The sequence below is a fragment of the Microcaecilia unicolor genome, chromosome 4 (genome assembly GCF_901765095.1).
Source record: "Microcaecilia unicolor chromosome 4, aMicUni1.1, whole genome shotgun sequence".
NCBI classification, from domain to species: Eukaryota; Metazoa; Chordata; class Amphibia; order Gymnophiona; family Siphonopidae; genus Microcaecilia; species Microcaecilia unicolor.
Window position 1 is genome coordinate 174,833,521 of NC_044034.1, and position 17,685 is coordinate 174,851,205.

Sequence of the window (17,685 nt, forward strand, 5' to 3'; positions counted from 1 at the left end):
GACCAGCCCTGAGTCACACCATGACAGCTGCAGATCCTCCCCAGACCAAGACTAGCCCCTAGATAGAAGGTATTACTTAAAGAAGGCAGGTACAGATGATGCTACAAAAGAATGTGAATAGCTAGTTGATGTATTTTAAATATCTCAATGAAAATAGTGCATAGACAATACAAACTGTACAAAAATGCACTATTGTTTCAACTAATACAAAAGAAAATAAATATTTTTATTATACAGGAAAGCCAATCCCATGGGATCAGAAGAGACAAGCAACACATGTCACACAGTATAGGAGCTGGCATTAAAACAGCATTTTTTTTTCTGAAGGTGCCATTTGATCTGGATTGTTAACATTGAACTAGAAAACTAATTCTTATATATTTGGAAGTATCTCAGTGGGCTTTATTTTTAAATTAATATTTATGCAACAAGTCCAACTGTTCTATTGTGTATGTAGATGCATTGATGTCCCTACTAAGCCCACATGATCCTGTACAAAAGGAGGCACTAGATAATCTGAACAAACCTCTACCACTAAGGTTAAAATTCAGAGCTTAGGACCAAATTTCTATTATGTTACTAGTACACAACAAGAAGCTGCTCTTATAACAGCAAAATACATTCACAGAGTAATTAAATAAAGGGGGGAGGGAGAAGGGAATGACAATCTACCTGCCTTTCTGTGGTTTTTGAAACTACATTCAAAGTGGCTTACTAGCATTTATTACATAGCTCACATCAATTTTTTTTTTTTTTTTACAGAGCAACAACTGATATTTTCTTCCAATTTTTTTTTATTTCTTTCCCACTGGAAAGTTGTACATTTGTAATTAATCTACAGGCATATAAGCATCATTTAATAAAACAAACTTTCTACCTGTATTGTTTGACTGTGGAAAAATAAATCCCATGACAAAAACTAAAAAGCATGTTTACTGACATTTAAAGAAATTACACAACAGCCAACACTTTTTTCAATATGTAAAAATAATCCTTAGTGATCCTCCTACAAAAGACCACTGATCCTGATACAAAGCAGTCCTCATGCCCTTCCTTTAATTGGGGCTGGATGGTATGCAACATTCTGCACACGAGATCATACAGATTTCACAGACTATTTCAACCATCCTAGAATAAGCTTAAATATCAGTATTGTTATGACTGCTGATCACTTCACCCACAGAATGTGATTTTTCAGCACACCATTTTGCTGCTTGGACCTAAATACAGTCTTCACCATATAGTGGCCAATCTAAATTCTGTCACAGTGTAATTTCCCTCTCTTTCACAAGTTACTATTTTATAAAACCCTGTAGGGAAAAATATCACTCTGACAAAGCTTCCCCACATCATAGGCATTCTTATTATTCACAACTGTTGATTATAAAAGCCTAATCCAGTATTTTTAAGCATATTTTACAATAAAATACAAGATCTGCAATCCCCCAACTCTAATCGCTCTCATCAGAACCATGCTCTGACTGATCATTGTTGGATACCTCCTGCTCAGATTCGTTAGCAGAACCTCTGCCAGAGCCCTCGTTCTCAGATCCTCTGACAGATTCCCCATCTGAATCAGCAGCAGGAGAACCCAGAGGAGACTCATTCTCTGAAACCACAGATCGACTTTTTTCTGAGCGCACAGAGGGATTGTCGGACTGTTCTGAATCAGAGCGCTGCCTCTTTCTGGCCCAGCCTTCATTATCCGAATCATCGTCTGAGGGACGGGCGCTAGATCTCTGTGGACTACCTGCCTCACTGCCTGATTTGTTCCTGTTGCCATCGGAGTCGCTCTCTGACATCAGAACCTTCTTAGGCTGCTGCTCATTCTCATTGTCCTCTGAATCACTATTACTGTTCTTGGCGTTCCTGGAAACAACAACAAAAACCTAAATTAAAATGTGTGCTCTTGTGAGCAATTTTAAAGGTGCACCACATCTCTGCAGAGAAAGTGTAAAAGGTAAATGCAATTCAGATAAAACTGTTCATCTCAAAAATCTGACTGATCTCCAACAGAATTTTTCTCCCACTTCCGCCTACCTAAGCACAGATTTTCATGGGATGTTGATTTCTTTGAAAGGGACTTTTTGTTAATCCAATACCAGCCACCTCTAGCTAAAATTTGGGGGCTCCTGTTTAGTGAGCTAACTAAATCTAAATATTTTTGAATGTATATTCAGTGGCACTATCAATATAAAACCATACCGCAATAAGACTTCTGTTGTCTGAACTGTACATATATGTTAAATGTATAGCAGCAGAATATACATATAAAATGTATATAAAATGGTAGGCCACTGCTCTAGCTATTCCTCCAGTTTTATGGCCAAAATTTACAAGTTTAGTGTGATGACATACAAAACAAAATGCACTTGTAACCAGAACTAGAATCTAGCCACATAAGTGCTTTTGAAAACATATCCTTATTTTAATATTTATGACATTTATACCCCACATTTTCCCATACGATTTCGAGTATGCCAGAGCCGGAGATGGGAGGCGGGACTGGTGCTTGGGAGGCGGGAAATACTGCTGGGCAGACTTGTACGGTCTGTGCCCTGAAAAAGGCAAGTACAAATCAAGGTAAGGTATACACTTATGAGTTTATCTTGTTGGGCAGACTGGATGGACCGTGTAGGTCTTTTTCTGCCGTCATCTACTATGTTACTATGAGTTCAATGTGGCTAAGAAGCTAAAAAGAAGTCATCACAAAATATTTCAAAAGTATGTTTTGTTTTTATTTGAGGGCATAATGCATTATCATTGTCCTTTAAAACACACAATCTGCTTTAACCATGCTCTTTTGTCTATGAAACTTGCATATGCCTTCTTTAATAATCCCATTCAGGGATTTTAACTGTGTTCCCACCATGTCCCAATTAGCAATCTTTAAATTCAGACAAAACAGCATTGTAAAACAATGTTTCTAAAACAACTGATGGAGAAACTTGAGGATTCTGACACACAATGCTGATAGCACGAGACTAAAAAGCAGAGGGGGGCTCTCTTCTTTCCTTCTCAGCTCCTAAGCTTCATTGGTTAGATTGCCAAGGAAGGTACTACACTTCAGTGTGAGGGCTGAATACAAATGACTTAACATTTCAAGTTGTATCATAGATATCTCCTAAACAGTAACACTGAAGAACTGGAAATAGTATCGCTGATCACTAAATTCTCTTTTGCATTCCTGCCAGCCATGCTTACACAACGTTGTAAGTTAAGATACTGGTAGGTTGCTGGTGTCATGGCAGCCAACATTCCCCTTTCTTTTCTTCCTCAGACTGCATACCTTTCAGGCCTAGGGGTGCCATCAATGACAAAACAAAATGCAGCTTCTTGCAGTGGCGTAGCAAGGGCAGGGCGGGGCGGTGGGGGCAGTCCGCCCCAGGTGTCAGCGGGTGGGGGGTGCTCCGCTCCCGCTGCTCCCGCCTTAAATTTTTTTTCGAAGCGCCAGAGTGGCAGGCAGCGCCTCGCGTCTGCTCTGCTAGTAAAAAGCTCCTCGACGTCGTCGGGTCTTCCCACATTGAGTCCCGCCCTCCTCTGAGGTAACTTCCTATTAACGCGAGGACTCAATGTGGGAAGGCCCGACGACGACGTCGAGGAGCTTTTTACTAGCAGGGCAGACGCGAGGTGCTGCCTGCCACTCCGGTGCTTCGAAAAAATTTTTTTAAAGGCAGGACAGGGTGGGAGCAGAACGGAGCTGGTAGGTGTGTCGGGTAGGAGGGAGGACTCAGAGGGGTGCTCAAAGGGGAGCCCAGATGGGTGCCCAGAGGGAAGGAGGGGATTGGGGAGGGTGGGGGAACCCAGATGGGTGCCCGAAGGGGATTGGGGAGGGTGGGGGAGCCCAGATGGGTGCCCAGAGGGGAGAAGGGGATTGGGGAGGGTGGGGGAGCCCAGATGGGTGCCCGAAGGGAAGAAGGGGATTGGGGAGGGTGGGGACAGACCCTGGATGGAAGGGGGGAGCATGAGGGAGGGCAGACCCTAGATGGATGGGAGAGGGAGGGCAGACGGATTGAAGGGGCAGAGAGAAAGGGCAGATGGTGGGTGGAAGGGGGAAGAGAGAAAGAGGGCAGACTGGGGCAAATGGTGGATGGAAGGGGCAGAGATAGAGGGCAGATGTGGATGGAAGGGAGAGAGGGCAGATGCTGATGGAAGGGGGAGAGAGATGGCAGACTGGGGCAGATGGTGGATGGAAGGGGCAGAAATAGAGGGCAGATGTGGATGGAAGGGAGAGAGAGGGCAGACAGTGGATGGAAGGGGCAGAGAGAGAGGGCAGACAGTGGGTGGAAGGGACATTAGAGAGGGCAGACACTGGATGGCAGAGAGAGAGCGAAGACAGATGCTGGATGGAAGGAAGACAGTGAAAAGAAGATGAGGAAAGCAGAAACCAGAGACAACAAACTGTAAATATATATTTTTATTATTTGGTTTAGGATATAGTATTCTAGCTGTGTTAATGTTTATAAACAGAACATGTAAATAAGATAATCTTTTTATTGGACTAATTTTAATACATTTTGACTTAACTTTCAGAGAACAAAATCCCCTTCCTCAGGTCAGGATAGGATACTGTAACAGAACTATACTGTATTGACCTGAGGAAGGAGATTTTGGCCTCTGGAAGCTAAATGTATTAGTCCAATAAAATGGTATTATTTTATTTTCTGTATTTGTTTTATTTCTGTTTGTTAATTTGTAAAGTGGTGATTGGTATTTGTTAGTTTTTTCAAATTTACATCTGCTGTCTTTATATTTTGCACAGTACTAGGGTAAAATTATGTATCATACCTGATAATTTTCTTTCCATTAATCATAGCTGATCAATCCATAGACTGGTGGGTTGTGTCCATCTACCAGCAGGTGGAGATAGAGAGCAATCCTTTTGCCTCCCTATATGTGGTCATGTGCTGCCAGAAACTCCTCAGTATGTCGATATCAAAGCTCCATCCGCAGGACTCAGCACTTAGAGAATTACACCCACAAAGGGACACTCTGCCCAGCTCATCACCTCATCTACTCCCAGAGATCGAGGGTCCCGTCCTCTGCTGAAAAAGCGCGGCACTTGGCCGATGACGCCATCAGGTCTAGGCTCGGCTGGCCCCAGCGCTTCGTGATGTCCAAGAACGCCTGAGCCGATAGCTGCCACTCTCCGGGATCCAAGGTATGGCGACTGAGAAAGTCCGCCTTGACATTCATGACTCCAGCAATGTGGGCCGCCGACAGCTGTTCCAGGTTCGCTTCCGCCCACTGGCCCAGATTCATGGCCTCCTTGGCTAGAGGGGCGCTCTTGGTACCTCCCTGGCGATTGACATAGGCCACAACTGTGGCATTGTCCGACAGGACCCGTACTGGCTTCAACGCCAGTACCGGGAGAAACTCCAAAAGCGCCAACCGAATGGCTCTGAGTTCCAGGAGGTTGATAGACCACTTTGCCTCTGCAGGAGACCAGAGCCCCTGCACTGTCCTTCCCAAGCAATGGGCTCCCCAGCCCGTCAAAGAGGCGTCCGTCGTGACGACAACCCACTTCGGGGTCAAAAGAGGCATCCCTGCGGACAACTTGTCTGTCCTCAGCCACCAGCTCAGCACCTTGCGCACCGCTAGGTCCAAGGGAAGGCGCACAGCGTAATCCTCCGACACTGGAGTCCAGCGCTGCAGCAGAGAGAGTTGTAGTGGTCTCATATGAGCCCTGGCCCAGGGCACTACTTCCATCGTGGCCATCATAGAGCCCAATAGCTGCACATAGTCCCAAGCCCGAAGAGGAGAGGCTACTAGGAACTGTTCACCTGAGCCTGAAGCTTGACAATTCGATTGTCCGGCAGGAACACTCTGCCCACTTGGGTGTCGAAACGAACTCCCAGATATTCCAGGGACTGAGTCGGGCGCAGCTGGCTTTTCTCCCAGTTGATGATCCACCCCAGGGAGCTCAGAAGAGCAATCACCCGGTCTACAGCTCTGCCGCACTCTGCATAAGAGGGGGCTCGGATCAACCAGTCGTCCAGATAAGGATGGACTCGTACTCCTTCCTTTCGTAGGAAGGCCGCGATGACCACCATTACTTTGGAGAAGGTCCGCGGAGCAGTAGCCAACCCGAACGGGAGGGCTCTGAACTGGAAGTGTCGGCCCAGGACTGCAAAACGCAGAAAGCGTTGATGAGGAGGCCAGATGGAAATATGCAGGTAAGCTTCCTTGATGTCCAAGGATGCCAGGAACTCCCCTGCCTTCACTGCCGCTATAACAGAGCGGAGAGTCTCCATTCGGAAGTGCCGAACTTTCAAGGCCCGATTGACCCCTTTGAGGTCGAGGATAGGCCGTACAGAACCTCCTTTCTTTGGTACCACAAAGTAAATGGAGTAACGTCCCTTGCCAAGCTGATCTTCTGGCACCGGAACGACCGCACCCAGGCGGATCAGATTGTCCAAAGTCTGCTGCACTGTCACAGCTTTGACCGGAGACTTGCAGGGAGAGTGTACAAACCCGTCTCTTAAGGGTCGGCAGAACTCTAGCTTGTAGCCGTCTCTGATGACTTCCAGCACCGCAAGCGTCTGAAGTTACCCTGGTCCACTCGCCCAGAAACGAGGACAGGCGTCCTCCAATCTGCACTGGGCCATGGACCAGGGCCCCGTCATTGGGTACGAGACCCTGGGGGAGGACCGGAGGAAGCACCTCCGGGACGGCGGTCTCTGCGAAAGGAATGCTGCTTGGGGGAGAAGTTCCTCTTGAAGGAAGAGGGGGCAGAGGAGCCCGACTTGCCCGGGCGATACCGACGGGCTTCCTGAAACCGTCCTTTGGAGTTACCGGGGCGAGCACCACTGGCCCGAGCCCTGACCTCTGGTAACCTCTTGCCCTTAGACGTGCCGAGATCGGTCACAATTTTGTCCAGCTCGACCCCAAAAAGCAGCTTGCCTTTAAAAGGCAACTTAGCCAGGCAAGGCTTAGAGGCGTGGTCCGCAGACCAATGCTTCAGCCAAAGCCACCGCCGCGCAGAGACTGTCTGAGCCATACCTTTAGCTGAGGCTCTCAAGACATCATACAGCAAGTCTGCCAAATAAGCCAAGCCCGATTCCAGGGCCGGCCAATCAGCCCTCAAGGAAGGATCCGAGGGGGAAGCCCGCTGCACAATCGTCAGGCACGCCCTGGCCACATAGGAGCCGCAAACTGAGGCCTGCAAACTTAAAGCAGCTGCCTCGAAGGACGACCTTAAGGCCGCCTCCAATCTTCTGTCTTGGGCGTCCTTTAGGGCCGTGCCACCTTCCACCGGCAACGCCGTTTTCTTAGTCACCGCAGTGATTAAAGAATCCACGGTAGGCCAAAGAAAGGCCTCACGTTCACCTTCAGGCAGAGGATAGAGGCGGGACATAGCCCTAGCCACTTTGAGGCTCGCTTCTGGGACATCCCATTGAGCCGAAATCAAGGTGCGCATGGTCTCATGCACGTGGAAGGTTCTAGGCGGGCGCTTCGTCCCCAGCATAATGGCGGAGCCAACAGAGGCTGAGGGAGAGACGTCCGGAGAGGAAATCTTCAAAATGCTCATGGCCTGCACTAACAGGTTGGGCAAATCCTCTGAGCGAAAGATCCGCGCTGCAGAGGGGTCATCCGCTCCATCCGAGCGGGAATCCGTCTCCTCCAAGGAATCCCCAAAGGACCGTTGGGAGAACTCAGATACGCTGCCCTCATCTACATCAGAGGAGACAGAGCCCTCTAGGGCCTGGAAATCCACGCGATGGCGTTTGCTTCCGGAGGTCTCAACCCCTTTATCAGACAGGGGGGCAGGGGCAGCGTTTTGCATAAGAAAAGCCTGATGCAGCAACAAAATGAACTCAGGGGAGAATCCCCCCAAACAGTGCACTTCTGCAGCTTGGGCCACGGCCCTAGCCGCACCCTCAACCGGCGCTCGCAAGAGCGGGGGAGAAACGTGCTGCGCATCCAAAATGGCGTCCGGCGCGAAACTCCGAGAAGGAGCTGCGCGGGAAGAATGGCGCTTAACTTTGGCCGCTTTCTTACCGTCGCCCGAATCAAGGGCGACCATAGTATTAACGTCTCCCAGCTCGAGGGCAGCCCAAGAAGAAGCCGTCCGAGCAGAGTGGCCGGCCAACATGGAGTGGGCGAGCAGCGGGGGATGGGCGCTTATGGCGGGAAAAACCGCCACACCGGAGGAAGAACCGGGACACTGACCGGCCTCCAAACTGATGCTTAACAAAGGCGATTCAGGTTTTGAAATCCCCGCATCCCCGCTAGACGCACCCATGCGGTCCGGGGAGCGAATCCTCGCGCCCTCGCCTTCTGACGCCATAAGCCACGTGGAGACCGAACGGGGAACCCCCTGCCCACTATAAAAAGGTAAAATTACCTGCTTCTCGCTCCGAGCTGTAACGAACTGGTGTCCCAGTGAGCAGCTGCAATAAACGTTGAAATAAACGTCCTTAAGGACGTCCAAAATTTTTTTTTTTTTTTAACGGAGCCAGCGGGAGGGGGGAGAAAAGGAGGGACCTGGCACCACCAGGTTTGCACTTGCTCAAGAAGAGCCCTCAACCCCAGGTACTCAACAAAACCTAAAAATTAGGCTTGGAGACCTAGCCAGAGCTGCTGCTGTGTGTGACCACCACCTGCTGAGATAGAGAACATACTGGGGAGCACATGGCCACATATAGGGAGGCAAAAGGATTGCTCTCTATCTCCACCTGCTGGTAGATGGACACAACCCACCAGTCTATGGTTGATCAGCATGATGATATGGAATTAGCTTTGCTTTATATAATTTGTATTCAAATCCTTACAACCTTGTCCTTTCAGAATTAAAAATAGTGTGTTCCAAACTTTGACATATGTGTCTGATTTCATTTCTCTTTTAAAGATATTTTTTTCTTCTCCATCACACAGCTTCCAGGGCTCCCCCATTTTGCTTGACATATTCAGTATCTGTATAACTCCCTCCTCTGATCAGTGTTTTCACTACTCCCAGTCTATACACCATTCCCTCTATCTGCCTCTGTCCTTCTGCTGTGGTCTTCCATCCCAGCTGGTCAAATGTTAAGTTGTTCTATATATATATATATATATATATATATATATACTAGGTGTTAAGCCCATTAAAACGGGCGAGTATTGGTATGTTTTATTTTGATGTGTAACTCCTTCCCTCCCAGCTCCAAGGCCCCCTGCCCTCCCTCCCAGCTCCAAGGCCTCTCTCCTTCTGACCTCCCATGTCCAGCATCCTCCCTGCTTCCCTCCCAGCTCCAAGGCCCTCTTCCCTCCCAGCTCCAAGGCCCCCTCCCCTCCCCCTATTCCCTCCCAGCTCCAAGGTCCACCCTCCTCCCAGCCAGCTTCAAGGCTCCCCTCCGTCCATCCCTCCCAGCTCCAAGGCCCCCTCCTTCTGAGACCTCCTATGTCCAGCATTTCTCTTGCCTCCCCCCCCCCCCCCCCCGGTGTAGCCGCCACTTCCCCCCGCCACCTGGGCCGGGCCCTCTCTTCTCCATTGAACTTACAGCGCCAAAACCGCAGCAGGCAGATCGCCTCCCATCGGCCTTCCTTCCCTGCCTGTGTCCCGCCCTCGTGTGATGTAACGTCGGCGAGGGCGGGACACAGGCAGGGAAGGAAGGCCGACGGAAGCTACTACTACTATAAATCATTTCTACAGCGCTACCAGTCGTACGCAGCGCTTCACAATTGAACATGAAGACTGATCTGCCTGCTGCGGTTTCGGCGCTGTAAGTTCAATGGAGAAGAGAAGGCCCGGGTGGAGAGGGTCCAGCGGTGACCCCGGGGGGGGGGGCAGGATAAATGCTGGACATAGGCGGTAGCAGTGACCTCGGGGGGGGGGGGGGGGAGCGGTAGCGGTGACCTTGGGGGGGGGGGGGGGGGAGGAGCGGTAGCGACCTCAGCAGTTCCCTCCTCAGCACAGTTTCCCTCTCTGTTCCGTCATCACGTCTTGGCGCGGGGGCGGGACGGAGAGGGAAATCTCTACTGCGCATTTGCAAGTGAGTCGGTCACTTGCCATTTATATGTTTGATGGGTTTTTTAAAAAATTCTGATAACTTTCTCAGAAGCCGATGCTCAAAGGTTCGTGGTAAAGTCTTCTGTGAAACTAGCGCAGAAAAATTGCCGCAGCATGGTCAAAGTAATGAGCATGCCAATTAATGATGTGTTAAAATTGAAGTGGTAATCTGCTGCTCAGCACTAAATGTCAACTTTCCCGTCAGTGCCTGGAGTTAGTTTTGGGCATCGGGTTCTCAATGTTTAAAAGATTCTAACCTCCCTGTTTACTAAGCTGTGCTAGCAGCTGATGTGCACTAATGACGACACAGCCCATTCATTTTGAATGGGCTGTGTCAGCATTGCTGTGCAGCTTAGTAAATGGGGGAGGGGGGGGGGGGGCAAAGATTTCGATAAACATATAACTACAATTTAAAAGAAAACAGGACATACCCATCATCAGCAATTTTAAGTTTCTCATCATCTGATGAAGAATCATCACTCGAAGAAATGATGGCCTTTGATTTGAATTTACCCTTTGCAGCTGACACACGCTCTGGCTTGGGCTGTATGGAATAAAAAATATATACATATATTGATCTCTAAAAATCACACATTTAGGAAAAAAGGTTTAGCAGCATTGTTTTCATAAGTAATCCCTTACCCTAGGTATAGGTATTGCAAATGGAATATTGTCTAAGAGGTATTTACTAAAGTGCAGTTACTGTGCAATAACTACAAAGCCTCTGCATTTTGTGGGCATTTTTAGCAACTTCCCATATAGTTAACCAGAGAAAATTTCTTTATTGGGTGTTAACCGCATTATGGATAATACATATAGTTAGCTATACCTACTTAGATAACTTTGCAGTGTTAAGACTTTTTATAATGCTACTGGATGTACACAGTGCTGCACAGTGGTGATTAGGTATTTAGGTATGGTTATGATCCTTCCCCAGAGGTAATGGGAAATAAAGTGACTTGCTCAATGTCACAAAGTATCTGTGGCAGAAAACGGAATTGAACCCTTTTTCAGCCTGACTCTCAGCTCATTCCTCTAACCCAAGGGTGGGCAACCTTTATTACATTTGTCATCTGCCATTTCCGCAAAGTTCAAGGCGGCTCACAATAAAAAAATTTAAAAAAAAACCCAGCATTCTCAGGCATAAAACATTAAGTACAAACAATCCAATCAAATCTCACTTAGCCAACATAAATTTCTGAAATAAGAAAGCTTTTAAAGATTGTCAAAACTGTTTGTAATCAATAATACACAGAGGGCTGCAAAGTTAACGTAATGTCAGAACAGGAAATGAACAGTGCTCCTTAGATTTTCTGTGATAATAAGTAAAAATTTAACTAAAAAATGATGGAAACAAACTGTTAGAACAGCTATTCTGAAAATATTTGTGAAATACAGTATTAAAATTCACCAAAACTCTGGCTAATTATGTTTTCTGGGTATACTTCCCATAGTCTTGCAAACCAAATAAAATTCAATAGTTGGGACACATTTGCCTCGTGGGCTGCAGGTTGCCCACCCCTGCTCTAACCACTAGGCCTCTTCCTCTGCTGTGTTAATTGTTAATGCATGGTAACTACTTCCGCGTTAACTGTAAGGCACAGTCCCCGCCCATCCTCCACCCAATTAGCATGCCACTCCATGTTAGCTGTATATGCAAGAATTAGTGCATGCTAACTGCTAATGAGCCATGTAAACAGCTAATACAGCTTAGTAAAAAAACAAACAACTAAATACAGTGCAATCCGCTTAAGTGCAAGGGTCTGGGACCAAAGAAATACATGCAATTAAGCAGAGTGTGCACTTAACCGTTGTGACCCAAAGAAGCTTGACATCTGATAAACATATGTACAGTACTGTTTATTATACATACAATATAGTCTCCGTTAATTGATGTTATACAGTCTCCGTTAACTGACATTAGGTTTACTTGAAGTAATCAGTCATAGTCCTCTGTACACTCTTGTGTCTGTGCGTTCCATAGACTACGTCTGCCAGATGGTAAAAACTGTCATAGCACTGACATCCAGTGGCATCCAGATAGGCCTGCACGGTGTTAAGACTCTCCAGCGCTCTTGCAAAAGTAACAGGAGGTTGTTGAATTTCGTCACCATGTGCCTCGCTGCTCATTTCATCATCTGTTTCATCATCAGCCGTTGCCTGCGTGTAGGCGCATATCTCGATATCAGTGCTGTTGTCAGCTGTTTGTAGATCGTAATCAACAGCTACATAGTGATGAAATGCCTCTTCAGTAACAACGGCTGGGATGTCAATAGCCTGTTCATCTGACGCATTTGCAACAGCTGCATCTGTTTCGTCCCTCTCCATATCCCTAACAAAGCTTGCCCGCTTGTAGCAGTTCACAATGGTTGCCTGTGTAACATGATTCCGGGCTTCTTTCTGCATATGCAGGGAATCCAACAGTGATAGATTACGAGCCAGTTCAACAGCACGTTTATCCTTGCCAGTCTGGTCATCCATAATGCTCATCAGATGACGTAGCACAAGAGCCCGATAATGTTGTTTGAAATTGGCTATTATGCCCTGATCCATAGGTTGTATCAGAGAGGTAGTGTTTGGTGGCAGGAAGACCACCTTGACATTAAGACAGCCTGACATCATCACTGCGTGCAGCACAATTATCACAAAGCAACAAAATCTGACGCTTTTGTGCCCGAATTCTAGTGTCTAACTTCTTTAGCCACTGCTTCCAAATTTCCCCAGTCATCCATGAATTTGTGTTAGCCTCGTATGACACAGGAAGTCGCTTAACATTCTTGAAGCAACGTGTTTGCTCTTTCTAATGATGAGTGGTTCCAACTTCTCACTCCCATCCATATTGCAGCAAAGGAGGATCGTCAGTCGGTCCTTCAAAGCTTTACTTCCTGTAGTTTCGGCTTGTTTGAATGCAAGTGTTCCATCAGGAATCGCTCGCCAGTAGAGACCGTTTTCGTCAGCATTGAAAATGTCACGAGGTGCAAACTCGTTCAAGATGGTGGGAAGAACTGAAACAACCCAATTTTCAGGATCAAAGTCATCAGCCGGTCTCTCCAGGTGGGGACCCCATTGTAAGGGGCAAGTGGCCCAGGGCCACTGGTCAGAAGAGGAGTCCCGCTGATTGATCAACCGTCTGCAGACTCGGACAATACGTCTCGTCCCGTTAGCTTTTCAACGGTTGATTCATCTCCGGGATGTTCGCATGCTCTCAGACAATGTGACCGCGGTAGCTTATGTCAACCACCAGGGAGGTTTGTTTGTTTTGTTACATTTGTACCCCGCGCTTTCCCACTCATGGCAGGCTCAATGCGGCTTACATGGGGCAATGGAGGGTTAAGTGACTTGCCCAGAGTCACAAGGAGCTGCCTGTGCCTGAAGTGGGAATTGAACTCAGTTCTTCAGTTCCCCAGGACCAAAGTCCATCACCCTAACCACTAGGCCACTCCTCCAGGTACCATGAGCCCTCTTGTTGGCAACAGCAGCAGCCCTGATCATGGACTGGGCGGAGCCGAATCTACAGTTGCTGTCAGCAGCACATGTGGTGGGCTCCGCCAATCTGGCAGCAGATTATCTCAGTCACCATCATCTGGATCCGGGGGAGTGGAGTTCGGCTCTCTTTGTGTTTCAACTTATTGTCGACAGGTGGGGTCCTCCGATCATGGATCTCATGGCCACAGCCAAGAATGCAAATGCCCCAAGGTTCTTCAGTTGTCGAAAGGACCATTGACAGAGGGTCTGGATGCATCGGCTCAGCCCTGGATGTCTCAGGTCTGCTATTTGTGTTCTCTCAGTGGCCACTCATCGGTCGAGTTCTGCAGCGCATTCAGGGTCACGGAGGTCAGGTAGTTCTGGTGGCACCCGACTGGCCCCACCAGCTGTGGTATGCTAATCTGGTTCTGTTGTAGGTATGTGATCAGATTCATTTTCCCTTGGAGGGTGGTCTGCAACAGCAGGGTCCTGTTCTCATGTCCAATGTGGCTCGGTTCTCGCTTACAGCTTGGCTGTTCAGCAGGTGAGATGGTTGAAGAAGGGGTACTCTTGCGGGTGTGATTTGTATTGCCGAGTTCTAGGAAGCATTCCACCTCTTTGGCCTACATATGAGTTTGTCGTATTTTTGAGGCTTGGTGTGAAGAGCGAGAGGTGCTTCACCTGTGGGCTTCGCTTGTAAACCTTTTGGAATTCCTTCAGTGTGGACTGGAGAAAGGGTTGTTGTAGTCTTCCCTTTGGCTGCAACTGGCAGTTCTGGCCTGTTTTCGGGGCCCGATTCAGGGGACGTCTTTACCTATCCATTCAGATGTTTCCTGGGTTTTCCAGGGTGTCAAATGGTTGAGACCACTGGTTCAGCCGGTCGTTCCTCCTTGGGATTTAAATTTGGTGCTGTCGGCCTTAGTTAATGCCCCTTTTGAGCATCTTCACTAAGCCTCCCTGAAGGATCTTTCTCTCAAGGTGATGGTTTTGGTGGCCATCATGTCAGCATGGCGTATTTCAGAGTTGCAGGCTCTATCATGTCGGGAGCCTTTTCTGGTTTTCTGTAAAGAGAAGGTGTCTTTGCGGCCAGTTCCATCCTTTTTACCCAGGGTAATTTCTCCTTTTCATGTTGTAATTTCTCCTTTTTATGTTAATCAGTCTATTTCTTTGCCGTCCTTTTTGTGGGAGGAGTCAACTTCCTTGTACAGGCTTGATGTCTGTAGGACGCTGAAGTGTTCGCTGGACGGCGGAGTTTCGTTAAGTTGGAACATCTTTTTGTTTTGTTTGCCGGTCCGCAGAAAGGGGAGGTGGCATCAAAGGCCTTCCATTGCTTGCTGGATTAAGGAGGCTGTGGCGTCCGCTTATCTATTGCATGGTAAGGATACGCCTGCCGTGTTTCGGGTGCATTCTACGCAGGCTCAGGCCTCCTCTTGGGCAAAGCATTCTCTTATTCCTCCGCAGGGCATTTCCCAGGCGGCATCCTTTAAGTCCAGAGAGCATAGCCAATCATTTTCCTGAATCATGGAAAGAAGGGTGCCCAGGGAAACCATCCTGAACTTTTCTCGGACTAGGAATTTGTTCAGGGCCCGTAGGTCTAGGATGGGACGCATCCCCCGTTTTCTTTTGCACAAGCAAGTACCTGGAATAGAATCCCAGCCCTTCTTCCCCTAGTGGAACGGGTTCAACTGCATGGGCCTTTAGAAGAGCGGACAGTTCCTCTGCATGTACCTGCTTGTGCTGGGAACTGTAAGAATGAGCTCCCAGTGGGCAATCTGGAGGTCTGGATTCCAGATTGAGTGTGTATCCTAACCGGACTATTTGAAGAACCCACAAATTGGAGGATACGAGAGGCCACCTTGGGTTAAAAAAAAAAAAAAAAAATTAACCTCCCTCCAACCGGCAAGTTGCCCGGTATGGATGCTTTTACTGTGGCTATGCTTTGCTGGAGCCAGTCAAAAGCCTGTCCCTTGTTTTTGCTGGGGAGCAGCAGGGAGCTTAGGCAATCGCTGTTGACGAGAATGAGCGCGCTGGGGCTGAGAAGCTGGTGTACCTACGCCTAACATAGGAATAGGGAGCACTCCACGTCCCCCCCAAAAAAATTTCCTGGTTGAGGAGGCTGTAGCAGAAGGCGCCCAGTGGGTGAGAGAAGCCATAGCATCATTGTGCTTTTTGATCTGGTCAACCAGATCTTCTATCTTCTCTCTGAAAAGGTTATCCCACAGCAAGGCACATCAACCATGCTCTGCTGGACCGAATGGTCTAGGTCAGAGACACGCAGCCATGAGAGTCTGTGCATCGTTATACCTTGAGCAGAAATTCTGGATGCCACATCAGTGACGTAAGCACCTTCTGCTGCATAACTACCTGGCGAAAAGGCCTGCTCCGGAGAGAGGGCATCAACTAAGGTAGACAGCTGCCTCACCGAGTTCCGCAAGTGAAAGCTCGTGAAGAGCTGGTAAGATTGGATACGGGCAGCGAGCATAGCGGACCGATACGTCTTCCTCCCAAAAGAATCCAAGGTCTTAGCTTCTCTGCCTGGGGGCGCTGAGGCATAGTCTCTAGTACTCTTGGCTCTCTTGAGGGCGGAGTCCATCACTATGGCATTGTGGGGTAACTGAGACCTCATCAACCCAGGTTCACCATGGATCTGATACTGGGAATCAGTCTTATTAGGGATCATGGGCGCAGACAGAGGAAACAATCAGTTTTGCATAAGGACTTCCCGGAGTACCTTATGAAAAGGAGCCGTCACTGCCTCCTTAGGTGGAGAGGTGTAGTCCAGGACCTCTAGCATCTCAGCCATGGGCTCATTCTCCACTTCCATAAGAAGTGGAATGGCCTCGCCATTTCCCGCACAAACGATGAAAAGGAGAGGCTCTCAGGAGGACACAGTCTCCTTTCAGGTGGAGGGGAAGGTTAAGAGGGAATCCCAAAAGACTCATTGGAGGAAAAGTACCTGGCATCTTCCTCTGATTCCCACGAGTGCTCCTCACTATTGGAAATTACTTCCCTAAGGGAGCTCCGAAACTGAGCCTGCCTCGATGCTGAGGATCGACGTCCTCGATGGAGATGTCAAGAAGCCGATGCCCACATGGACTGCAGTGAAGCTTCCTCCACCAACGTCAATGGGGAGTCGACCTGAGTGGCAGCCGACACCAGAGATGCAAGCGGCACCGAGGACGGGGACCTCACCGCAGGTGATGGGCCGGATGCAGCTGCAGCAGACGGCACAAAAGGCGCAAGAACCGACGCCGAAACAGACTGACGCAGCCGTCCTTCCAGAAGATCTGGAAGTAAGGCCCGAATGCGCTCGTCGAGAGCCGCCATCAGAGAACGCTGGGGAGCCGCTGGAGCAGTCGGTGGCAGAATCGGTTGAGGCCCAGGAGCAAGAACTGGACTGCTAAGAGGCCGACGCATCGGCCCCTCCTGTATGGAGGGGGCGCAGTCCTCCCAGCACTGACGCTTCTCGGGTGCCGAATCCTTCGATGCCCCAGAGCTTCTTAGCCTTCACTCGGTGCTGATGAGGACGACGTTGAATCCTCAAGTCGCCTCGGGGTCGGGTCCCACGATGGTCGGTCCCGAGGGGCCTGCACAGCAGGAGGCCTCGAGATAGGTGGAGACCCACTCGATGCCTCACTGCTCCCAGCATGTCTTGGCCTCTCAGTTGCCATGTGTACCTCTGCTCCCGACGCCGATGCATCTCTCGATGTTGATGCCGATGTCAAAGGACCAGACCGAGCCCCAAAAAGTTTCTTGTTAGGCTTCTCTAGCTAGTTGGGTTCTTTTCTTCATACGAAGACACAGGGCACAACGAGCTGGGCTATGGTCGGGCCCAAGGCACTGAATACACCAAGAATGGGTATCTGTACCTGAGATGGTCCGGTTGCACCGAGTAGAATGTTTGAAGCCGCTTGATGTCTTCGATGACATGGAAGGAAAAACAGCACTGGCGAAATCAAAGGACACGATTGTGCCTAAGTAAAAAGGGCACAAAAAAGGGTAGAAACTCGACTGCGCAGCCTAAACCCGGCCACGTCGAAAAAGAAAATAAACTTAAACCAGGGGATAAAAAAGAACTTTAAGAAATAAAGGATACACCTTTTTTTTTAAAAAGAAAATATTTAAATAAATGAAAAAATACGTGACTAAAAGTCGAGTTAGTGAAAAAAAAACGAAAGCTCTTTCCTGGGCACTTCAAGGAGGACAGAAATAAATCTGCCGCATCTCGT

General features: G+C 48.5%; 1 protein-coding gene across 1 annotated transcript in view; it reads right to left on the reverse strand.

The window, feature by feature from the left end:
* Positions 1 to 205: 205 nt before the first annotated feature.
* The window catches only part of CTR9 (CTR9 homolog, Paf1/RNA polymerase II complex component), a 280,854-nt gene continuing 263,374 nt past the window's right edge, over positions 206 to 17,685 (reverse strand). Inside the window, exons 24-25 of the mRNA XM_030200983.1 lie at positions 10,423 to 10,535; positions 206 to 1,869 (exon numbers count right to left, since the gene is read on the reverse strand). Of these exons, the coding sequence (XP_030056843.1) occupies positions 1,452 to 1,869; positions 10,423 to 10,535 (531 nt within the window). The 3' untranslated portion in view covers positions 206 to 1,451. The remainder of the gene's footprint in view (positions 1,870 to 10,422; positions 10,536 to 17,685) is intronic.